This window comes from Pelodiscus sinensis, chromosome 8 (assembly GCF_049634645.1).
Source record: "Pelodiscus sinensis isolate JC-2024 chromosome 8, ASM4963464v1, whole genome shotgun sequence".
NCBI lineage: Eukaryota > Metazoa > Chordata > Testudines > Trionychidae > Pelodiscus > Pelodiscus sinensis.
The window spans coordinates 28,263,935-28,290,097 of NC_134718.1; the positions used below are offsets into that span (position 1 = coordinate 28,263,935).

Below are 26,163 nucleotides of genomic sequence, written 5' to 3' on the forward strand. Positions count from 1 at the left end.
ATTGCAGTCTCCCCGACACCACTTCTCTTGGTAAATTATCTGCAATTGTTGCCTCTCCACTGATGGTGGGACACCCTATCATTTGGTGCCCCTCCCTGAACCAGGGCCTGGGCTCTTACTGATTGTTGCTCGGCCTGAGCATAGGCCTCCACACTGGAACTGTGTGCTACCATTTGTTGCCCCGAAATAAGCCAAAGCCTGGGCTTACTGACTATTAGTTTAAAGGCTACACCTGAACCTAGGCATGAGCCCTTATAAACTATTTTTTGCCCCACACAGAGCTAGGGCTTGGGCTTAGTGATTGTTTATTTAAAAACGATCAGTCCAACGACCAGCCTGAGCCCCTGGACTATTGTTGCCGGTCCTGGATAAGGGCCAGGGCTAATTGACTATGTGCTTGGCTGACTAAGAGTCTGAGCCACTGCACCAGTGCTGTCGCAAATTCCCTGTGTGTGACTGAACAGTTGTGTCGTGGCTGCCCATTGACCCCCAGTTGGAGGAGCCCCTCGCTGAGCCTGTTGGGCAAAGGCCTGCCTCTTGATTGAACTATAGTTTAATGGATCAGGGCTTGAGGGCTGGAGTGTGTTACTGCTAGCCTGCACAATGACAGTGGAACCTATGTGGCCTAGAAGGGAGCACTTCTGCTGGGTGGGGTGCTGACTCATGGCAGCCACAAATAAAAGTTCTTCAAACAAAGAGCAGGTCATAGCAAAGTGCATCACAGTGTCCTTGTCATTAATCCAGAGAACAAATACAGTGTTGGCAGTGCAGTTTTCCTCGTTCCAACCCACATGCCTCAAATGCATCTTGACTGTTCATTTGTGAAAAATCTAATATTTCCCATACCAAATCAGTCCTATGCTTCTCATGAAGCCTACCATATAGGTAACAACGTTTTTTATGATGTAAACATTTCTTTCATTTCTTTGGGGCAGACACAATCTTAGTGGAGAATGAATATGTATTTATTGTAATAATCTAAGCACAATGGAGCCTCAGTAAAAAACCTTCAGGCACTATTATACAAATAGAATATCAAATAGAAGTAAACTATGACTAACTACACTGGTCTACAATTTTTTAGAAGTTGTCTGCTTCAGAGATAAAATGTGCTATTTATTATGTATTTTGATGTGCTGAATTCAAATATGACAATTAAAACAACTGATTGGCTACTATTTCCAAGATATTTAAGTTTTTACATTTTACGTCTATGTATATTGTGTAGATAGTAGAGTTTTAATCATAAATTGTAAACCTAGGTCTTTTCATGTGTTTATGGTTGCTTTACATGATAATATTTCACCTGTCCTGTTTATGTAACACTTTAAAAATCAGCAAAAGGGTTATATAAATAAAATGTATTATGAAACAAAAGGCAAAAAACTATTATGTACATAGTTTAGTCCTATTCAGTGTCTACTTGGTGCTTCCAAGGCTGGCGCCGGAGCCGGCAAGGGCACGTGCAGTGCCCCCGGGGGTGGGGCCAAGGCCGGGGCCGGGGCCGGCGCCAGGGCACGCATGGCGCCCCCGGGGCGTGGCCGGGGCACGCGCGGCACACCGGGGTTGGGGACCACGGCTCCGCGGGCGCATGTAAAGAGCCCGGCGGGCGCCATGGCACCCACGGGCACCGGGTTGAGGACCACAGCACTAGACCTTTGAGACAAAACTTGTTTCAGAGTATATTATAAATGTTGTGCACATTTATACTGTCCTCAATATGCTACAAGTCTACTAAAAATTATTTGTCTTACTTGATTGTTATAGAGCTCCTCCAAATGAGTCACAGATTTAATCGATTTGGATCTGCAAATTTCTTCTTCCGTGAACTTCCGTATATCTGGATGAACCTTCTGAGCTCGCCCCAACCGCAAAAATCCTATTTTGAACCTGGCCAACTTTAGCAGAATGTTGTCAACAGCAGTGTGCGTAAAACTTGTCAGTAGAACACTAAAGCCACAGGCATAAAGAATTCTTACCTAAAAAAAGGTCCGGTAAGGAGAAAAAAACCCAGATATTAGATTGAATTTAGGAATCAGTAATTCATTTCTTAAAAAGATAATTAATCTATATTTTTCTAAATTAGTGATGGCTCTAGGAAGCTAAAAGGGGTCAAAAAATTCTCAGGCAAGCTTTTGTTTACACTGGGATTTTAGCCATTAACGTAAACCAATGCAGCACAACTCAGATGGGGTAAGCTTCACCAGAGTAAAATCAGCTCAACATTAGACATTTGCACTAGTACAGCTACACTAACATGTAAAATTCTACTTCAGACACATCTTGGGGTCTCACACCAGATCTACTACTAATGAAGTTCTTGTTTCTAAACCTCAGATCTGCTTCAAAACTGGAAGATTTTATTGTGCCAAAGGATTTTAGCAGCATTAAACACTGTACAATCATCAACCTCTCACCACCCACCTCCTGGAAGGGAGTGCTGGAGGGGATTAAACTAAAACCAAACACATACCACTTGAAGCTACAGAATACATTTTAACATTCTCCCGGTGCTAATGTTATTTGCAGTAAAGCTGGCTCCATATTTATTTTAAATTAAACATCATAGAAAGCAGTCCGATATAAATGTCAATTATGAAGATCATGCTTCATATACAGCTGATTTAATGCTTGAACTCCCAACCTCTAAATTAACAATTAGCTTCCAATATTAGGTCACACTATTGTCTTACTAGAGCACATATTGTAGTAGTTTTTCCTGTTCCAGGCATACCCACGATAAGTGTGTAATCCTTTGAAAGTAGCACTTGTTTCATTGCCTGTTTTTGAGGTTTATTCAGACCTTTAATTAGAAAAAGGAAAAGGAAATATTTGTAGTTAATTCTATATGCAAACAGCTGGTTCTCCTCCCGATTAAAAATCCCTCAACAAAAAGATAACTTATGCACCAGCAAAAAGAAGTTACTTACCTTTATGGTAATGATGGTTCTTTGAGGTGTCCTCCACCCCCCATGGGTGCGCCACATTAGGTGTTGGTTTGTCCCTGAACTGGCTGATCGGATAATTTTCTCAGCAGGATCTGGATGCACTACACATGCTCAGTAGCTGCCTCACATGCCGTTTGTTAGCTGCATGCCCAGCGCAATCCCCTCTCGGTTCCTTCTCTACCGTGGAATCTTTATTACTAACTCCAAAGTAGAAGAGAGGAGGGTGGGTAGTATAGCACCCACAGGGACACACATCCATTGGGGCACTGCTCTTTAGTCACCTAATGTGGAAGACCCACAGAGGCATCACTCGAAGTTACTTACTTTTACAGTAACGATGGCTGAGACATGAGCAATCACTGAGAACCAGAACCTGTTATTCGTTAGCAGAAGGGGTATGGTGGCACCATGGTGTAACCAGGCTTTGAGGTGAATACTGTTAGAGCTGGGATGCATCAGATAATCCCAATCCTGCACTAGTAGGTCTGGCTTGTTTGGAAGGGATTGAGGGTTGAATAATGGAAGCCAAAGGAGGCAGGGGAACCGTGTTTGCCTGGGCCACATTAGGACGATCAGGATAATGCAAGGTTGATTTTGTAGATTGCTCAGCTCATGAGTGGTAGAGGTGGAAAGGCGTACAGGAAGTGCCTCAACCACGTCATCAGGAACCCATCTCTGAGTGATCCTTTCCCATACCTACTTTGGGACACAAGCAGTGATATTTGCAATTTGCATGGCAAACAAGCCAATGTCTGGCTTTCCCCACTTGAAGACTGTTTGAATGACTGCTAGATGACTTTCCCACTTGTGTTGGTGGGAGAAGATGCGGCTGAGGCCATCTACTTCTAGTTGCCCGGTAGGTAAGTATGTTATGTTGTGGTGAATACACCAATTCCAGAACTTTACCATCTCCATGCATAGGGAGTGGGATCGTGCTCCTCCCTGACAATTTAGTACATGCAACTGTTGCTGTCAGTAAAGATGCAGATTGCTTGGTTCTGGATTATGGGGAGTAAGTGTTCGCAGGCGTTCTAATACATTGATGTGGTGCTGTGTTTCAGATGAGTTCTATCTGCCTTTAATTGTTAGATGTCCCAGACGAGCGCCCCCAGCCTAACAGAGAGTGAATACTTGAGAAAGTGGATCTTGGGTGAAAGGGTACACTCTGTATAACATTGCGTGGCTCCAACCACCACTCGAGAGATAGCAGAACTTGTGATGGCAGAGAGACTCTCTTTTGTTCAAGTCTTGGGATGGTCTCTATACTGTAGTGAGCCATGCCTGAAGGCAGTGCATTATGAAGTCTGGCATATTTGACCAGATATGTGGCAGAGGCCCTATGACCCAGAATTTGTAAACAAGTCTTAATATTGGCAAAGACTGAATTTGACCGTGATAGTAAGTGTCCCCAGAGCCTCGAATCTCTGTTATGGTAGTGTGGCTCTTGCTGATATTGTGTCCAAATGAGCTCCTATGAACTCAAGCATCTGGTTGGGAATGACAGTGGACTTTTGGTAGTTTATCTGGAACCCCAGAGTGTGAAAGTGCGATATCGTCGCCTGCAACATGATTTGTGTATCTTTGCGGATGGGTCCTTTGATTAGTTAATCATCAAGGTATGGAAAAATTATCATCCCATGACATCAAAGATGTACTGCGACTACTGCTAGAATTTTTGAGAAAACCCTGGGAGCTATGGAAAGGCTAAAGGAAAAGACACAATATTCGTAATGATTGCTGCCAACTGTGAATCGGAGAAACCATCTGTGGGCCAGGTGGATAGTGATGTGGAAATAGGCTTCTTGGAGGTCAAGGGCTGCAAACCAGTCATCCCTGTCCAGTGCAGGGATGATTGTGGAAAGGGTGACCATCCTGAATTTGCCACTTTGGACAAACTTGTTGAGGTTTCTGAGGTCTAGTATAGGTCTCCAATCCCCAGTCTTCTTTTTGGTGAAGAAATAGTCAGAATAGAACCCTTTGCCATGGCACTGGGACGCTACTTGTTTTACTGCTCCAACTTGAAGAAAGTGCTGAACCTCTAATCATAGAAGACACTTCTCGAAAGGGTCTCTGAAGATGGACAAGAATGGGAGTGGGTAGGAAGTCGCTGAATAAAGGGAATTTAGTTAGGGATATAAAAGGCTAGTTGCTTCCCTCCCTCCTTGCTGCCTTTCAGAGAGAGGCAGCAAGTGAGGAGCAGAAGCCAGTGCTGGGAGGGAGGGAGCCACTTAAAAGCCGCTCTCCTCCCAGCACCATCTCAGGGGAAGGGGGGAAGAGGGAGGAGGAGAGCAGAAGAGGAGGCAGGGGCACAGTGGGGATCTGGCAACGCTTCCACCTTTTAAATGTAGCAAGAGCGGGGCTCTTATACCTGGCCCCATGCTCCCTGAAATATAGCATGAGCCAGCATGACTTTTGTTACATTTCAAAGGCAGAGGTGCCCTTATCGAATAATCAAATAGTTGATTAATCTAAACTTAACATCCTTAAATTAGATATCCTGATTGGATAATTTCCAAAACCCACCAGTCCGACGTGATGTCCACCCAAGAGAGGAAGAAAGGGTGGAGACAGTAGGATGATGGATTTGGTGCCTGCACTGGAATAGGGATGTTCAGGCCCTCAACCACAACCTCAAAAGCCTTGCTTCAAAGTAGATGGCTGGTTAGTCATTGGTGGAGATTGTTGTGGGCTGCAACATTGGTCATGTTGTTTAGATCAGTATTCGAATGGTTTGTGTTGTGGTAGAGTGTGGGGATCACAGGGTCTGTGGTATGTACACATATAATGCTTGTGTTTATTGAGCAGAGTGTTCTCAGCATGGCTCTTGAATCCTTCATAGTGTGGAGGACTACATCTGTTTTCTTTGTAAAAAGATAGGATTTGTCAAATGGGAGGTCCTTCACCTTAATCTGGAGTTCTTTTGAGATTCTGGAGGCCTGCAACCATGAAGCACATCTCATGACAATGGCTGTGCTGTTGTACTTGCTACCATGTCCACAACATTCACTGCTGCCTTGAGTGCAGTAAGGGCTATGGTCTGACTCTTGTCAATTATAGCCTGGTGTTGTGGTCTTTTATTTTCTGGTAGATGTTCCAACAGGTCCTGCAATTCAGTATAGTTGATGTTGTCATAATTAGCTGGGGGGCTGAGTAATTAGCCACCCTGAGCTGTAATGTGGCTGAAGAGTAGACCTTACATCCCAGAAGGTCTGGCTGTTTATACAGGAAATCCCTGACTTCTGACCACCCAAGTTACAATCCCCTGCACTTACAAAAATGGCTGTAAATGAGGGTTCGAGTTATGACGCCCCCGACTTGCTACGCTGCCTGTGGAACCAATCGCGTTGCAAATCAGGAGTCACCTGTAGACCTAATCTTGTGATGTAGAGCAGAATTGAGGTAGTTTCGCTCTACGGTGGACCGCATCAACTACCAGTGAATTCGGAGACGGATGGGGAAAAAGTAGTCCATATCTTATGCTGAGAGAAAATATTTTGTCAGCCCTTTTGTTCAGGGTGGGGCAGGAGGCTGATGCCAGAGTAAGCCAGATAGCGTCCGCTGGTTCCAGGATAGCCCTTCCCATGGATGAGGTTATCTTTATTGTAGCAAAAGGTTGTAGATCTTAAGTAGCTTACGTTGTTTACTACACTTCTTACAGGCCAATGTCCTAAGCTGAGGCTACCCCCTTAAAGAGGTCTTGGAATTGTTTGATCTTCAGTGTAGATGTCTGTGGGATAATCACCTTGTCTGGGAAGAAAGAGAAGTTGTGAAAGGCCTAGTTCTCTGGTTCAGCAGGATCCACCTCTTCCACTTCCATACCTTCATCTTCTCGTGCTTCAGATGTCATACGGGGTGGTGATAGTCTGGGTGTGGACCATATTGGCATGGTCGGAGCAGTGCTGTAGGGGGACTAAGTTTGATATGGTGCCCAATGTGACAGATAAGATGCTGGAAGGTAAGGTGGTGTGTGCTGGTACCAATGAGGTGACAGTGATCCATATAAGAATCTGGATGGTGGTCTGTCCCATATAGGTCTACAGTTCATCAGTGACAAATGTTGTGAAGAGAAGCAGCTATGCTGGTCATCTGTTCTGGTGTTGTTACCATGTGTGGAGAGTGCCAGAGATCTAGCTGAGGGAGGGGCGGGACCAAGGACAAACAGTCAGTGCCACAGACATATGTGAGGTGCAGGAGTCTACATTCATATGATGGAGGACGTGTTTTGGTGCTGATGACGACTTTGGTGAGAATACTTTGGTGCTGGTCTCATAGAAACTGGTGCTGAGGAGGAAGCAGTTATTGGTGCCGGAAAGTGAGTTGGCACCGACTGTGGTGCTGGAGAAGGTGGCATGTCAGCACAGGTAGCTTTAGGCACCAGGGACCAGGCAGTGGTATGACAGTGTCATGGCTGATGTGGTTGTTTTCTGTGTACGCTCCGATAGAGCCTTTGTTGGTGCCAAAGGCTTCTATGCCAAAGACACACCGGAAGTGCCAGGCTCATCTCCAGTGCTGATTTTTTATGAAGTCGGCACCAGAGATAGATTTGGCCGATGAGGTATTCTTCTTACAAGAATCCTTAGTAGAAGAGGAGGAGGAAGTTAGTCTTAGTCGCCGTATGAGGCTGAGCCTTGTCCTTAGCTCCAGTGGAAGAAGTATTGTCCATGCTAGGCGTGACAGACTTCTCCCATAAATAGGATTGGAGGTGAAGCTCACTCTCACATCATCATGCTACTGCAATGTGAGCATTCGGTGGGAATATGCTGCTTGCTGAGAGTGGATGCGTGAGGAGTGGCAATCTGATATGGGCATGGCCTCCCTGCACGTGTCACATCTCTTGAATCCCAGAGAGCCGGGCATTGTGGTGACAGACTGAGAATGCTCTCCTTGCTCCACGAGTTTGCTGTAGTTAAAAAAACAACAACAACAACAACCCAAACCAATCAACCAAAACAAAAAACAAAGGGGAACTGAGGGATGTTAGGAAGGGTAAGGGAAACACAAATTCAGGGTTTATTTTTATTTTGAACCAAGAGAAAAAAATATTTTTTTAAATAGAGGGCAATGGAAAAAGGGGAAAAAAGAAGGAAAGCTGAAGAAAGTCGGTTAATATATTTTTTAATGAAGACCGCTGAACTGCTAAGGGCTCTATCTGCTGCTGCGGATGGTAAAGGAGGAACTGGGGGGAGAGAGGGGAAATCATGCTACACGCACAGCTAACGGACAAATGGCATGTGAGGCAGCTACAGCGCATGCACAGCATGTCTAAACTCCACTAAGAAAATTCATCGGTCGCTGTGGGAATGCACTGATACAATGTGGAGCACCCACAGGGACGTCACTCAAAGAAGAAACACAATTTTTGATATTATTTTAATGTTATAAATAGTGTTATGTAAAGACACTTTAAAAATACAGAAGTGTAGGTAAGAAGGTATTCATTATCTATTCTGGCTCCAGACAGAAGTAAATTAATTATAATAGGTTTTGATTTGCTCCTCCCAAAGGGTCCTTTCTTCCTCTACACAAGACCTCAAATATGAGTTTCCACTCGGTCACTCATGGTCATCATGTATGCTGCTTCATGCTCTGGCCTGCATCTTTTTTTACTTAAGAGATTACTTTCCCAGGAGAGAACAGATGTTAGCTAAACACAAGGTGAAGCAAGGGGTTGGATCTTAGGCTTAACTGAGTGGCTCCAGGTCAGCTGCGTTAAACAGGCTGCCTAATGCCTACCAGTCCCGGAGTACCACGCTGTGCCCTAGAAGCAGCCAATAGGTCAGGCTTCTGGGGAGGACCCCCATCCCTATGAGGCGCTATGGTATGTAAAGCCCCATCGTCCCCGAGCCTAGGAGCTGGACCTGCTGCTTGCTGCTTCCCAGCTGGCCTCAGCAGGGAACTGCCCTGGCCAGGGGAAGAAGGGTCCCGCCCAGCAAGGCTCAGCTATCCCACCCTGCTGGTGCATGGCTCAGCTGGACTGCAGGGGGGAAGACTGGGGAGGGATCAGGAGCTGGTGCATGGCTCAGATGGGCTGCGGGGGGGGAGCAGGGAAGCCTGGGGGAAGACAGCAGCAGGGGGCCTGAAATGACCTTCCTTTTTCTAGAGAAATCCTTCATCTGGAAACAATCAGGTCCTAAGGTGCCAGACCAGGGAGGTCCAACCTGTACTTCTGAAGTGGCAAGTGCACAGCTCTGTTTCCTGCTCTCCCTACAGTCAGCCATGCGGATGCCCATTCCTACCTGATGCAGACCTCAACAATCTTTTTTTTTTTAAACCTCCAAACTAGATTACTACAAGATACCATATCTAGAGCTACCACTGAAAAACACTGGGACATTACAGATAATTGGGAGGACTGCTACAAGCACGTAATGTTAACTCACTGCTTCACAGGGGCTACATATTTGCTTCCAGTATTGATTATGATCTAGAAAACCTCAGATGATTTAGGGCCAAGTTATTTAACAGTTTTTCTCTCTCTGGCACCCCTATGGAAGTCTGAATCTACAGGGTCATTTCTGTAGCTTGTTCTCAATTACACTGTGCCAGGTTGCTAACAGAGTGTTTTTAGTGAAAGGGTAAATATTTCAGAACCCAAGGCTGGCAACAGACTTGGCTGGGCCCTGGGTTAGTTTGGGGGAAGCAGGGCAAAGAACTCAGCCCAGGAAACAAAGCTTAGAGAAAAAGGGGTGGTGCTGGGTTCAATCTGCCCCAGCCAGTGCTCAGCACCATACAGACCATGCTGTGTGGCATTCCAGTGGTAATTTAAAGGGCCTGAGGCTCTGTCTGCTGCTGATGTAGTGGCAGCCTGGAGCCCCAGGCCCTTTTAGTCATCAGGCACCAGGCAACTTTCTCCCCTTTACCTCCCCATTGTCAGCCCTATTTGAACCTGCTCCCTCCAACAGTCTGCAAGAGGAAGAAACCAAAAGCTTAAATCTACAAGAAATGTACACCTTTTTACTTGTGCACAACTAATTCAATAGCAGAAATAAAAGCAAATTGGAGTTCCTCATATGTGAACCTTAGAACATAAGGACAACCATACTGAATCAAAGCAAAGGTCCACCTAGTCCAATGCCAGGTGCCACAGAGTGAATGGACATCAAGTGATTCCTCCCATCACCCATTCCCAACCGGTGGCAAACAGAACCTAGGGACACCATTCCTACCCATCCTGGCTAATAAGCACTGATGGACCTATCCTCCATGAATTTATTGAGGCCTTTTTTGAACCCTTTTAAAGTCCTGGGCTTCACAACATCGTCTGGCAAGGAGTTCCACAGGTTGACTATGCATTGCATGAAGAAATACTTCCTTGTGTTTGTTTTAAACCGGCTACCTATTAATTTCATTTGGTGAGCCTAGTCTTATGTTATAGGAACTTGTAAATAATATTTCCTTATTCACTCTCTCCTCACCAGTCACGATTTTATAGACCTCTAGCACATCCTCTAGTCTCTTTTCAATGCTGAAAATAGCCAGTTTTTTTTAAATCTCTCTTCATATGGCAGCCATTCCAAACCCCTAATTTTTTTCCCCCTTTTCTGAACGGTTTCCAATGCTAAAGTATCTTTTTTGAGATGAGGCAACCACACCTGCATGCAGTATTCAAGATGTGGGTATACCATGTATTTATACAGAAGCAATAAGAAATTATCTTATTCTGTTTTTTTTTAAATGATTCCTAACATTGTTTGCTCTTTTAACAGCTGCTGTACATTGACTAGATGTTTTCAGAGAACTATCCACAATGACTCCAAGATCTCTCTCGAGTGGCAATAGCTAATTTAGTCCCCATCATTTTATATGTATAGTTAGGAATAGGATTATGTTTTCCAATATTCAGTACTTCTCATTTATCAGCATTAAAATTCATTTTGTTGCCCAGTCACATAATTTTGTGAAATCCCTTTGAAGCTCTTCACAGTCTGCTTTGGTCTTAACTAATCTGACCAATTTAGGACTACCTGAAAGCAGAAAGGCTTAAACTTTACTGGTGTGAAGTGCCAGGTGCTTTGCAATCAATGTATATATTCTAAATAGATTAATTATGTCAGTCAATGCATATGAGAAGTCATATAAAAAAACACTGAAGTTATGAATATATTACCATCTATCTTCAGGGAAGAGAGTCCTGGAGGGGATTTAGAAAAAAGCAAAGACAAAACACAGACCACTTGACACCACAGAATACATGCTGCTACAATGCATTAAATATAGTTTGTACCCTTTAAAATGTTTGCAACAGTTTCCTTTGCTTCAGGAGGAAGAACAGAGCTCAAGTGCTGAATGAACTGTGGTTTCTGGAAGTCAATTATTACGTTACGAAGTTTTTCACTAGAGAGAAAAAAAGGGAATTAGACAAAATTATTACTAGTGAGAACATTTATACAATCACTAAACAAGATCTGAAAACAATTCAATTCTACAAACCTGGCAGAAGAATTTTCCATCAGTTTAGAAAGATTTCCTAAGGGAGCATCAATATCAGAAATTCCTTCTTCATGATCTAACCTAAATATAGTGTTCTTACAGAATTTAGACAAATTCCTGAAAGATATAATAGGAACAATAATTAGGAATATAAGTATGTTTACTTCCATCTTTATTTATATTCATCCTGCTGTGTTATTGTCAGTGATGTTGCTTGACATATGCCAGTAACCTAGAACAATAGGTTCCCAGGAGTAAACTACCCCTATTCACATCAACAAGACGAGAATTCTCAAGCCTAATATTTTAAATCAACAGTGGTATCCATTTCATGGGTATTCAGATTGAGTTACTAGAAGCAGGGATCTGGGGATATGACAGCACCCCTCCCAGCTTAGTTTTCATATTTAGGATTTAGCGTTTTGTTCATTGGCTTTCAGCACCCACACTACACAAATTATTCCTACACCCCTCTTCTTCCTTGACCGTGGTGATGACATAACAGAAAAACCCACAGTCTATGACTAGCATCTCATTTTGTTGTCAGAGATATTACAGCAAGTTTCATAGCTGTATTTTGCTTATCTGCTAACAGCCTAGAAAAACTCCCTGAGAGAGAGAGAGAGAGAGAGGAAAAAAAAACAACAAAAAAAAACAAAAAAAAAACCACCCACCCACCCACACTCTCCCAGACCTAGACCAAATTTTGCTATTTCAATTCAGTGTGGGTGAGGTTTTTTATGGCAGCAGGCATAAGAGGTTAAACCTAGAGAGAGAATAATTCATTTTACATGTTGTAACATCCGAAAGACCTATTTCAAAAAATAAATAGAATTAAAAACCACATATATACTTCCTTTCAAAAGGGAATATTTTTTCTTTTCTGTTTGTATTACCTGTCCAATAAACAGGAAATTTTCGTAACATTGACCTCTTTAACATAGCCAGCAGACAAGCCAAATAATGTCTTTTCTCCACTCACAACAACTCTATCTCCTACCAACAGGTTTGTTCCAGGCATGGTACCATTTTTACGCTGGAAATAATGTAGAAATTGTCCATCAGAAGCTTCCTGCACACTTTCAGCTATAATCATATTTCCAATGCAGTCTCCAGCCTTTTCTCTATGAACACATTAAAATAAAGTGTAAGCTGCCTTGAATAGTTTTCTAAAACTAGCTTTTTAATCCGTTTACGTTTTAAAAGTAATATACTTTCTTATAGTTTTGTTTGCCCACATTTTCTGTCTTTTTCTTCCCAAGACAAATGTACTATTCTGTTCTATAGCCCTGATCAATTCAGGACTGAATAGCTTTCTAAAACATATACTCCTAACTCAACCATAAATTATTAGCTTATAGCAGGAATTTATTGGTGAAATTCTATGATGTGTGTTATGCAGGTCAGCCTAGATTCTAGACTTAAAAATATATTAATACTACATTTCAATCCTACCCTATAAGCTGCTGTTTCACAAAAGGGAAAACAATAAAGCTGGAAATAAGCACATATGTGCTTCAAAACAAAAGTATTTGGCTTGTGAAACTCTCTGATAAGTGATCTACAGATGCTCAACACAGAGGAGATTATTCAAGGTAAGTCAAGTATTACATTTTGAAACATAAGGTTATAGATTATTAAAATAAAAGTTTGATTTTTTAGAGCTTCAGTAGTAACAGGTAAATATTACTACCCATGCTTTACTGAAGCAGACTCTTCGCCAATGAAGTTAAACATGGCTGCTGGTGAGTCTTTAACAGGAAATGATGCACTATCATAAACCTTTAGCCCACTTTCAGCCATCTGTGGAGCAGCTTTCACTAGCAATACAGCCCAGAGTAGAGTACAGCTTGTCAAAAGCCTTGATTTAGGAATGCAACACAACAAGCTGCAGTGCAGACAATATCCAGCTGCATACATTAGGAAGGTGAGGCTAGTAAAAGTACTACCTTCATTTTTGTAAAGTAAAGCTGCAAGGCACAACTTACCATCTTCCTCTCCTGCAGAAGCACCTTACAACAGGTTGCTGATAGCATACCACAAGATCTACTAGCCCAATGCTTTTGGCAGTGCACGTTCGCAGATGAACGAGTACTTCCTGCTATCTCAGGTGACTATATCAGAGTATTTATCTAAGGATTGAAAAAAAGATCTCTCTCTCACTGGAGAAAGGAGAGAGAGAAACCAAACAGGTAAAAGTTGCCCATAGACAATGCCCTCACTCCCATCTTACCTTTCTGAAGCAGGCATCAACCATATATTTTTATATCCCTTTTTGACAGCTCTACAGTGTGACTCCAAGGTTAACATTAAATACCACAGGCTGAAATACTGTAAGTGAGACAGTTTCAAATGCTGGGTCTCCTTTTCAATAATGGGTGCCATAGCAGGAGGTATAAGGTCTTTATCCATCTGTTGCTCTACAGCTCTAAAAATAGATACAAGCATCCAGGTATGACTTCTTTTCTGTTTATTTTTCTGTTAAGACTACATATGCTTAAATAAAAATCAATGGAATTTATGCAGTAAAACAAAACATCTATCTGAACCAAGCAAATTTAGGGGAAGAGCATCCCATTCCAAATCTTTGTGTGTGGGTGTGAGTACTCTCGTATTAGTGACTAGATGTTCCCTGGTAATAATTTTGAATGTTCACGGAAGGAAAGTCCTGTTTTTATTTTCACTAATTCAAGCATAATATTTTCTATTTTCCACATAAAAAATGCTAGCTCTATTTATAAAATGAGCCACGTGTAATGAATCTGAAGACTATATTTATTAATATAGCATCAATTTGTTTTATGAACATGAAATGCCTTTCTTTTATTTAACCTACATCTATGCTTCCATAAACATGAGGAGTTCTTGTAGACTTTTTGGTATACTGTCATGTGTGAAAACAACACTTCAAAAAGAAAATAACTTTTAACAACTAAAAATGTCAAAGTAGTTTTAAGATTGTCTTTACTGGATGACATTACAAGACTGAATTTAAAAAAGGAAAATCTAAAAGGAGTACAAGTGATTTTAATTTAGAAAACCTATTGTGTGTAGGTATGTGGCGATAGATCGCCTGACCACATTTTAGGCACACAATTTTGGCGACTATGTTTAGGTATGATCTTTTATGCCTCCTACTGTCTTGCACCCTATTCTTATAAATGAAATAAAAGATCTAAAATGTTAAAATAAATTATAATTATACAGTTAACTTATTGAAAATGCATTTAATATTTTAAAGACGGCCTTGAATTGTATTCTTGCTAGGATGTTCGTGTATAACAGTTTAAACAATTAACTAGACACAATCTCCCCTCCCTTGCTGCCTCTATCAGAAGCAGCAAGCAATGCGGGGGAGAGGCAGAAGCTGGTGCCTGTGGGGAGCTGGCTGCCCCGCTGCTGCCTCCTAGAGGCAGCATGGTGGGGAGGCAAGTGGGAGCTGGTGCTCAGGGAGGAAGGGGCAGCTTAAAAGAGAGGCAGCAGCGGGGAGGGTGAGGGGAGTAGATGGGACCTCGTACATGCGGGAAGCCAGCTTTCAAGCCATCTCCCAACACGTATTGGCTCTCAGTCACCTGCCCCCTGTGCTGTTGCCTCTCTAACTGATGCAGCACTACGGGGGGGGGGGGCAGGAGAAGCAGATGGGAGCCAATATGCCCAGAGAACCAGCTTTTAACCTGGCTCTATATGCAAACTGGCTCCAGAGAGAGAGAGACAACCCCCAGTACTGCTACCTCTATCAAGGCACAATGGGGGGTGGGGGGGAAGATGCAGGATGCTGATGCAGCCTCTCTTTGCAGGAAGCTGAGGCCTCTCCCAGACAGAGGCTGCTGCCACCCTGTGCTGCCACCTCTGTATCAGTGTGTGGTGGCCGGAGGCTCCCTAGGAATAGAGCTGGGACCACACTGGCTGCCAGCCCTGCCCCTGAGGAGTACTATAATAACCATGTTAAAAGTGCTACATAGTTTTTCCTTTTGTTTTAGCAAGATCAGACTAATACGACTACCTCTCTATTACTATTTAATAACCATGTAACTGCTAAAAATTGTTGCAAGAATTAAGGATGGTATCTACTGTGTATTTTAGTAATTGTTTAGACACAACAATTTTTAATAATAAAGTGTAGAAAAACCTCAGACATTAGGATCCAATAACCAGTTATTAAGGATTTTGCTTATGTGACAAAATCATCTACTGTATCTCTAGCAGAATAATTACACCAGCCAAGTTATGCCAGCACAGCACCCCAAGCAGATGCCATTCACAAGTAATTATTCTATGCCAGTCAATTCCTTGTGTAGACGAGCCTTAAGATAATAACAAATATAGGTTCTAATCCTACAAAAGCTTGAGTATATGACTTCAGTGAGACTACTCACAGGAACAGATTCGTAAATTCTCATGGTTGAGGAGGTCTCAATGAAGCAATACTTATCTTTGAAGAAAGTTATTGCATAACATGGGTAAGTGTTAATCAATGCTGTGAAATAGCACAGAAAATCCAAAGTTGTTTAGTATTAATATGTTGGGGGTAGTAAAAAGTGTTTGCAATCCAAAGTCTGAAAGTTTCTTTTACCTGCTATAAAGAAAGCAGTTGTGCATTTGTGGGCAATATTTACAGGCCCAACTGTCATCAATTACAGGAGGCAAAGAAGCAAGTTGTGTTTGCTTATTTCCCAGGGCAGATTGGCACACACTGTGGAATAAATAGAAGGCCAGTTGGTTTCTTAGTTTTATTAATTCTGTAGAGAAAAAAACAACAAAGAACCATGAGCTTACAGGGTTAGAAACTGTATATTCACTTTCATTCCGTTAATAATCTGGGGTTCCAAACAATGGGCACATATGTAGCAAACACAGTATTCATTATAAAGATATTTTCGGCATCCAGGTTGACTCTCTAGTCTGGCAACAACCATGGTCCAGCATGATTTAGCCAGATACTCACTTATCAAGGTGTGATCAAGTTTCCTGCCATCCCAATTTCAATAAAGTTTGTTTACAGCCACCAGTCCCAACTCTGTGTTCTGTGCTATTATTTAGCTCTAATTTACCCCAACTCTTCTAAAAGCCCAGTACGCAGCGGAAGTATTGGTAACACTGCTAGACAATACTGATCTCCCATCGTCTGGCAAATACTCTGGTTCAGCACCGGTCAGGTCCTGAGGGAGCTGAACTAGAGGATTTCAACCTATAGTGTATTATTTTTAAATACAAAATTATTCCAGGAAGATTAAGCATTCTTGTCAAAACAAATAACTCATCTCAACACTATTTCAAGAATGAACAATGTACTAAATGTTAAAAAAAAAAATCTTAGAAGTTATAATACAGGTTGGACCTTCCTGGTCCAGCAACTTTGTGACCAGTCCCAGATACTGGATTTTGTTAGACCAGAGGAGGCCATTTCTGGCCCCCCCGCCACCAACCCCCTCCAGCCCTGGCCTCACCACCGACTCCCCGGCTGGCTCCCCCATCTCACTGGCCCCTGCCGCCCTGTCAAATCCTGCTACCCTACTAGGCAGCCCCATCAACTCTGCATGCACTGAGCTCCTGCTCCAGTGCCCGGTATCCCTGCCCTATGTGCTCCAGCTGCAGCGCCCAGCAGTATCGCTGCCTCTGTGCTTCTAGTCCTGCAGCCATGCTATCTCTGCATGCAGTGCTCCCGCTGCCCTACTGGGCAGCCCAACTACAGTGTGTCAGGCTCCTGCTGCCCTGCAGGGCTCCCAGGTACTAGCTCTCCACCAGGAGTCTCTAATCCTGCTGGACCACGGATGTTGCCAGACCAGAGAGTCCCAGTTAAAAGAGTTTCAGTCTGTAGTTAAGCATTATTTCTGAGAAAAACTACCTCTCCTATCCATACGATTGCCACACACAGGATACATATTGCCAGTTTTTAGGTAAAGAAGAAATCCAGCTTCAGGATCCACTCTTCGTTCTTGGTTCAACAATGTGTAGAGAATAACCTGAAGACATTTTAAAAGTATAAAGTGTATTTTGATATTCAAGTAATATGCAAAAGTCATGTGAATACATTCAAGTTACATAGTTAAGCTGACTTATCACTGCCAAGAAAATTGCAAAGAATAAATGCTTAGTATCTAAGTGATGTTTTTAATTTAAAAGATTTCTTCCAAAAAAAAAAAAATCTTTAAAAAAAAAGTTAAAATTTGAGAATTGCTTATTTAGTTGATGATAATGCAGGAAGTAAATACTCATAGTGTCACCTCTGCCACATTATAGCTCCTCTCCTCTAGACCTTGAAGAGACCTCTCTGAAGTTTCAGCTATGGAGGAATGAATACAGTTACCCACCCAGTCTTGCAGAAATCCCCTGAAAGCTAACAAAATGTCAAGCTCTCTCTTTTGCAAAGCCTCCCACAAAAGTTCAGGAGGTGAAAGATACAAGGTTCCACACAATGATCCTGGCTTCCTCCTTCAGGGCTAATAGATTCAGCAAAGGCTCCTCATTGAGTCTCCTCCTTCCCTTATGGAAATCTAGACCTTTGCTTGAAGATGGTAGTTTGTAAATACTTCCACATTTCTCAATTCATTATTCATAAATACTTATTGACTTTATCATAAGCCATCCAAAATACCAACTGTATCACATATAAACTAGTTTGGCCATCATTTATCAGATAAAGTGCAAATAAGTATATTACAACTGTGTACGCTGAACATTTAACATTTCTACCTGACTTCTGTGTTCTATGGAATTAGATTCTTTGCCAGTTTTAAGCTCCAATGGCATTATCTTATATTGTGTTCCAGACTTCCGGTGTATTTTCACACCAACTGTGACATCAATCTTGCCCTTTAATCCAAACCTGGGAGACCAAATAGTCTCCTCGATATCCAGAAACTCTGTAACTTCAATATTACAGGATAAATCTTCTATGTTTCCATCACTTGGTCTAGGAGGAAAGCAAAATAAATTTAGAAAAATGGTAACTTTGGCAACACTTGAAGAGTAATAAGACTATTTCAGAAGTTGCTGCATCTCTCTAAACAGGTACCTATGGGCAGGGCTGGACAAATTATACAATCTACTTGCCCGTAGCGAGTAGATTGTAACCCAGAAGAGCCAGGTTTGGGCGATCTGCGAATGTGCAGATCGCTGGGCAGCGCAGCTGGCAAGCAGGGCTCACTGCAGTTCGGCGAGCCCTGTCTATGGGTATGTCTAGACTACATGGCTCTGTCTTTACTAGACATACACAAATGAAGCGGCAATTTAAATAATCGCCACTTCATTTAAATTAAAATGGCTGCTGTGCTGAGCCGATCATCAGTTTGTCGGCTCAGTGCACTAGTCTGGACACTCTGCGGTCGACATCAAAGGCATTTGTTGACCGCCCCGTTATGCCTCATGGACTGATCAGCTCAGCACGGCAGCCATTTTAATTGAAATGAAGCAGTAATTATTTAAATCGCCGCTTCATTTGGGTATGTCTAGTAAACTAATCAACATGGCTCTGGCAACAGAGCCACGTAGTCTAGACATACCCTATGAGAGTTCCAAAGATTTAAATAACTTCACAGGAACTTCTATTAGTGCATGTACACAGCAATGGCAAAAATATTTACATGTACAGCATTAGTCATTAATTTAAGATAGTTAGGGTGTTAAAGCCAACTCATGCCAATTTCTGTACATAAATCAGGCCTCAATTCAAAAGGGTACTTTAAGAAATTACCATATCAGTGTACATTTTAATCTGACAAGTTGTGTTTTTAAAAATGTAATTCATGTTTGTTACAGATGTGCGCAAAAAATACATAATCAAAAGGGTCATGAATTCCATCTGAAGAACATGCCTTATTTCAGTGGTCCCCAACCTTTTGGGGCTACCGGGTGCCCGGGGGCGGGGCCAATCACACGCCGGGCACCCCGGGGCTGAGCCGCACACGGGCCCAGGAGCGGGGTCACACACATGCCCAGGAGTGGGGCTGCGCACGCAGTGCCCAGTGCCAGTGCCACCCATGAGCTGCACTCCCAGGACCCATGCCGCTCCTGTGCCGCACACCCACGGGTAGGGCTGCCCATACGCCATGCGCCTGGGCCCAGCACCGCTCCTGTGCTGCGTGCCGTGGGGCGGGGCCACCCATACGCCGTGCACCCGGGGCCAGAACAGCCCATGTGCTGCATGCCCGGCGCCGCCCATACGCCACGCGCCTAGGAGCCGGCGCCGCCCATACGCCACGTGCCCGAGGGCGGGGTTGGCTCCGATCACTCGGCGGGCGCACAGAAATGGCCCAGCAGGCGCCCAGCAGGTACCGCGTTGGGGACCACTGCCTTATTTGATGTTCAAAATATTCACTTTAATAAAATCAAGAGTCCTGCTCATCTTTAACACGCCACAGGACTCCTCATGGTTTTTGCGGAATCAGACCAAAATGGCTACCCTTCTGAGACTTGTTACTTTTTTAAAATAGTTTGCTGATATTAGGACGATTTTAAAAGGATTTTTTTTCCTCTGCAGTATGAATTTAACTATGAATAAAACAGAGGACCAGGCAAATGACCATTACCTCCATTGAATCAAGCAGCCAAATGGCAGGGAAATTTTTGTAGGAAGAAAACTGTTAAGTGACCTAGTACGATGAAAGCCAGATTTTGAATTTTAACTTGTATATTTATTTTTATACCTTAGTCAACGGATCAAATAAGCTAGTTTTTCCAAAGCTAAAATGTTTACTTTCTGAATTGGGTAACTGTGAGTTCTCTTGCTAGGGATGTTAAATATTGGTTAATTGAATAGTCGATTAACCTCATGAATTCTTATTGGTTAGTCGACTATTCTATAGTCCCCGGGCAGCCCCTGTCCAGAGGGAAGGGGGGCAGGGGTCTGAGCTCCCAGACCCCGCACAAGCTGGAACTGAGCCACACTGCCTGCCTGGCTCCTAATACACTTTAAATGCAGAGCCGAAGCGGGGGTAGGTAGGTCCAGGACCCAGAACAAGCCGGGGACTGAGCTGGGCTGCTGGCTAGCCTGCTAAAAAATTTACTGGCAAGGGCTGGGAGAGGGGAATGCATGTAGTCTATACCATTAACCAATAAGCTTTTGCTTATCGGTTAATCAACTATACTATTACATCCCTAACTCTTACTAGAATCTTTTTAAAAACAGAAGGTGCTATGGATACCTGTAATATTGTTTTCCAATCATGCACTGAATGCATTTGAAATTGCATATTGCAGCTTAACAAGTAGTTTACCATGGATCATATGATTTTTTGTTTAATAAAGTCAACTTTCTAGGCAGTAAAACCATGTGTCTATTTTGATGTGCAGGTGACAAAAACAAAGTTTTGTGACTTAAAAATAAAATCAATAAAGCAAACTAGACAATTAAATAATTCGATTAGTGACATCTTTGCTAGATAACAAAATAAAACAAGTTTATTAGCAAATAATAGTTTCTTACAGTTTTAACTGCATTTTGTTTTGGTCAGCTTTACTATGTTTGTTCATGAAGTCTTCTGCCCATTTAGAAATTGATGGAAAATATTCTTGTACCTCTTGAATAATTTCTTCTTGTTGCAGATTCAAGAAGTACCTGTAGAAGTGAACCCATACATGTTAAACTCTACACAGAAAATAAGGAATAATACAAGATGAAGATGAAAAGACTCAAAACTGAATAATGCTCCAAGTTTATTGGAGTCTCATCCTGCCACAAGTATCTAACTTTCTGCATCGAGGGATTTCTCATTGTGTGAAGTCAAGCATGCACAGGGGGCAGAGGGGAAACAGCGTAAGCATCAGGATCTGACTGCTGCGCTTCTGGCTTTTGGGCTCTTGCTACAATTCAAAAGTAGAAGCACGGTAGAGAGCATGGGGCGAGCTAGGACTGAAGCAGTCCAGGTTCACCCTGTGTTCCCACTATGGCGCTTCACCCTTTGAAATGTATCAAAAGCCACTGCTTGAGTCCCCGCTCACGTCGTGGTCCCTGCAATTCTTCTGCTTTTGAAACGTAGCAAGAGCCCCAGGGCTCTTTCATCCTTCTCATCAGGTTTCTGGGGCAGCTTGCCTTATTCCGTCCTCCTTTCCCCACCAAGCCAGGAATAAGTGGCCTGGCATCATTTCAGCAAAAAGTATTGCAGCGTAAGGTCCAGATATCTGGCCAGATTCAGTCAGCATACACTCATCATCACTCTGTGTGGCTCAGAGAAGCCTGATACAGAAAGAGACGCATCGAGGGGGTGGGAGGGGCAGCGTGTAACCATGGAAAACATTACACTTTCACATCCCTATTGGAAAGTTGCACTCTCAGCAAACAGGGGATACCAAATACTTGGTCACCACATGAACCTCTGCCCTGCCTTGCCTGGATTCCCCTCCCCACAGGCTCAAATCCTTGGTTATCCCACATCATGCCTGCCACCAAACTGAGCCCAGCTGTTCCCCTAAGATATCTGTGGTGTACCTGCTTCATAATAGGCACTTAAAAGCCTAACTGTGGCCTTATACATAACACACGTCTATTGTCTTTGGACAGACCTTTCTTTACGCCACAAGATTAGGTTTTACACTCAACAATTATCTCCTGTAAAGTCTGCCCTTCACTTTTCATTACATCAGCGAGCATGCTGAAAACTCCCCTGGCTCCTCCAGTTGCCCAGCTAGCACAAATCCAAAGGAGAACATGTACTAGGGATGACATGTTCAAGGAACAAATGTAATCCACCCCCTTGAACACGGAGCGATTGAGTGGAGGAATATGCTGCTGCAAGAGAAGAGAACAGACCATGAAGACAGGAAACCATGCAAGGAACTTAAAGTGAAGAACCAAGAGAGTGTGTTGACGGTCATGGCAAGTGTGCATAGCAGACTTCCAGGACAGCATCACAACAACAGGCCAGTACCCGCTCCAGCCCTTGCGGACCCACATTTCCTCCTCACCAAGTTCCACAGTCTTGCCTCCCTAGAACGTGCAGGGTGAAAGAGGAGTGAAGAACAGCCTCATATCTGCCCCCAAGGATGTGTCCCAGAACAAAAGGCTGTGATAGCTGCACATAGGGATTGTAATACACAGCTTTCCCTTTTCTCCCCTCACTCCTCCAAATCTCCTGCCCTGAACTCCTTTTCTGTTCCTGCTTCCCTGTGTTCCCTAAATAAAAATGCATGATTTCTCAACAGTTTCTATTGCTTGTGGCTGGGGAGGGAGGAGTTTATAGACAAGCACACTTAAAGCAGGGGGCATTTTGTTAATAGCAACATGTAGAACGGTCATATCACTTCCTGGCCATTTACAAAGTTGTTTTTCAAAGCCTCTCTGATTTACAATACCCCTTACTGTGCTCTCCTTATTGCCCAGGTGTCTGGCTGCTCAAAATTACTGGCTAAGCACTGTACCTCGGTCCCCGACCCTGATATATAACTTCCCCTTTTACTTTCACAGATATTATGGAGCACACAGCAGGCTGCTACAGCAATGTTAATGTTTCTTTTGCTGAGGTCTAACCTAGTCAATAGGCTATGAAACCTTCCCTTTAAACGTCCAAAAGCACATTCTATCAGCATTCTGCATTTGCTCAGCCTGTAGCTGGAACTGCTCCTGAGGTTCAGGCTGCCCATGTACAACTTCATGAGCCACGTGAGCAAGGGGTAGCCTGGGTCTCCAAGGATCACTATACTTCTCTTGTGGAGTGCGCCCATATAACTGTCAGTGGCTGTCTGTTTTTCTGGGAGTAAGCCAACCGTATGCATGTAGAAATCCATTTGGATATTCGCTATTTGGAGACAGGCTGACCTCTAGACCTATCCACACAAGACACAAATAGTCTGGGTATTCTTCGGAAGTCTTTTGTATGTTCCAGGTAAAAGGCTAATGCCCTGCGTACAACCAGCATATGCAGTGCTGCCTGTTTGCTGTCCTCGTGTGGTTTTGGGAAGAACACAGGTAGGTACATCGGTTTGTTACAATGGAATGAGGTGGGTATCTTGGGGAGAAATTTTGAGCAGGTTCTAAGGATAACCTTGTCCTTGTGGAATATGGTGTATGGTGGATCACCCATGAGTGCCGCTGTCTCTTCTACTCTCCTGGCTGATGTTATCACAATCAGAAAAGCTACTTTCATTGATAGGTGTAGTAGCGGGCAGGTCGCAATTTGCTCGAAAGGAAGTCTCATGAGTGAATCCAGCATGAGATTCAGGTCCCATGATGGCAATGGGTCTCTATGAGGTGGATACGGGTTTTGTATCCCTTTGCAAAAATCTCTTAACGCACGGGTGGAAAAAACAGAATACCCTTGTATGGGTGGGCGAATCGCTGATATAGCTGCTAAGTGTAAGCTGATGGAACTAATCAATAGTCCTGTATCCTGCATGTGAAGGATATATTCTAGTACGTCCGAAATCCCTGCCTTGCGTGGATCTTGTTCTCAAGCTGAATTAATTGACACAAATCAGATATCCATAAACTATTTGTTTTTCCTATTACATTCCAGTTCGGCTTTCCCCTTGATATTTTTATACCCACTACCTCTTCTTGTTCCCTCCCCCCTCCCATTTTTTTCCTTCTTTCCCCTTTCCCCTCCTATTTATTTCAGTTCTGGACATCCAACACTCTGGTCATCTGAAGAAAGCTCATGATAACATCTACATGTTCTGTTAGTCTTTAAAGTGCTACCAGACTATTTGTTGTTTTTTAAGTTTATCCTGTACAGACTAACTCGGCTATCCCCTGAAGCTAGTGACATTTTATTTTGTTTTTAAAAAATTACACACTAAAACAACTGAAGTCAACTATAAGAACAATTAAACAAGAAATCTGGTACAATAGCTGCCAACAGACTGCATGAACCGCCATAGTGGATCAGATCAAAGATCCCAGTATTGTAACTTCTGACAGTAGACAGAGGGAATGAACAGAAGAGGTAATCAAGTAATCTATTCCCTGTCCCCCATTCCCAGCTTCTTACAAACAGAAGCTAGGGACACCATCCCTGACCATCCTAGCTAATAGAGCATGCAGAACAATTCTATCTAATGATACTTCTTAAAGTACCGCTGCTATGGTTAACTAACAGGGGAGAACCATTACCCAATCTGAGAACTAGGACTAATATATTTCTTAATGGTTCAATACATTTTAACTCCTAACTGTCCATGGAAAAGTGACCACTAATATTTTTCCTTCAGCCTGTGATTTACAAAACCATTTTTGTCCAACTTAAGTTCATAACTGATGGACTTCATAGCAAAGTTAAGGAAAGTCTTGAGAGTAGCATCATCACAAATCTGATAGTCCTCAGATGAAAGTTTAGAGCAGAGCTACTCAACACACGGCCCACCGGCCACATGCGTCCCATTTGTTTGTGGCCCGCAGTGCAGTTTGGGCTTATGCGGGGCTCAACATGTGGCCCGCAGGAGGGATCCTCTGAACATGGCCTCCACTGGGAACACACTCCACAATGGCCAGGCGTCTCGCAGGCGGGACGAGCACTGAAAGACACAAGCGGACGGGCTGGCTGGAACAGATGGGGACAGGGTGTAGGCGTTTCTAGCCCCCAGGGAGCAGGTTCCAGGAGTGCTGGGGCATTGTGGGAAGCGCTGGCTGCTTAGCCTTGTGGGCAGAGCCTCACAGATACTGACTGGCTCACACTGGCCACTTTTGGGTCCAACGACAGGGTTTAAGGCTTAATTTTTGTATTCAAGCCGGTCAATGGAAAGAAGCTATTTGCATATATTTGCATGTATATGCAACCACGCTTAAGTTGCAGCCCTCAGCATGTGCTGTGAGTATCAATGAGGCCCATGGGGCTTCCAAAGTTGAGTAACCCTGGCATAGAGTCTAACCCTTTCAGTTTTGGACACCAATACAAAACTGGAGCTCAAGAATTAAAGAGACAGTAACAAATCTGTTAGTGTGTGTGTTTGAATTTATGAATGGCATAAAATAGATTAGTAATGTGAAAAATTCACTGATTTGTCAGTTGAGAATTTTCTAGGGATCAGCACTTTTATTTAATTATGTTTGTCAAGTTTAGCTTAGGTTTATACAACTCATAAAAATCTAATAGTTCAGGCCAAAAAAACAAAACAAAAACAAAACAAAACAAAACAAAAAACAAAACAAAACCTATTTGCACTCTCTGCCAAAAGAATAATTTCACTCACTTCTCCTGAGTGGCTATGGTTTTCCGAGGCTTGTTCAGTTGCTGAACTCAAATTAAATAAACTACAGTAGAGTCTCAATTATCCGACCTTCTGTGTTATCGAACCTGCCTGTGGCCGTCCAAGGCAATTGTGAGGGCGGCGGAGCCAACAGAGTGGAGCGCGGAAGGGAAGGTGCCGGGCAGTGCGGAGATAAAGGCAGTGAGAGAAGAGGGAGGAGGGCCATGCGGCAGGATGCCGGAGCCCAGCCACCTCCGCCCCCCTGAAGGTCACAGGGCGCCCCGTCCTCCCCTATCTCTCCCAGCCAGTCGTGCTGCCCCACGGCTGGCCGGGAGAAATAGGGGAGATTGGGGGCAGGGCGGCTGGCTAGGAGAGGGGAGGGGAGGTCGGGGGCAGTATGGCTCCCCATGAAGCAGCCAAGCGTCTGCAGCGTGGCAGCGGACAGGGAAAATACCTTGGACCCCGCACGGTATTTTCCGTATTATCCGACATTTCGATTATCTGACCATCCTTTGATCCCGTTTAGGTCGGATAATCAAGATTCTACTGTATTTTACCCTAAGGTAAGGAAGTATCTTTGTAAATAATGTTTTTTATAAACGCAAATTTTGTTTGAACATCCTTCAATTAGTCATCCTGCTTCTGAATATCCTGCAATTTTACAGAA

General features: G+C 43.3%; 1 protein-coding gene across 2 annotated transcripts in view; it reads right to left on the bottom strand.

Annotated features, from left to right (window-relative positions):
• Nucleotides 1-26,163, bottom strand: part of DNA2 (DNA replication helicase/nuclease 2) — a 57,288-nt gene that overhangs the window by 23,960 nt on the left and 7,165 nt on the right. For both annotated transcript variants that reach the window (XR_012905595.1, XM_075934929.1), the window contains exons 5-14: nt 20,803-20,934; nt 18,072-18,291; nt 17,224-17,341; nt 15,952-16,117; nt 13,612-13,806; nt 12,275-12,502; nt 11,379-11,495; nt 11,173-11,282; nt 2,694-2,803; nt 1,755-1,979 (exon numbers count right to left, since the gene is read on the bottom strand). Coding sequence is in view for 1 of the 2 variants with exons in the window: in XM_075934929.1 (XP_075791044.1) it covers nt 1,755-1,979; nt 2,694-2,803; nt 11,173-11,282; nt 11,379-11,495; nt 12,275-12,502; nt 13,612-13,806; nt 15,952-16,117; nt 17,224-17,341; nt 18,072-18,291; nt 20,803-20,934 (1,621 nt within the window). In the remaining variant the exon portion in view is untranslated. The remainder of the gene's footprint in view (nt 1-1,754; nt 1,980-2,693; nt 2,804-11,172; nt 11,283-11,378; nt 11,496-12,274; nt 12,503-13,611; nt 13,807-15,951; nt 16,118-17,223; nt 17,342-18,071; nt 18,292-20,802; nt 20,935-26,163) is intronic.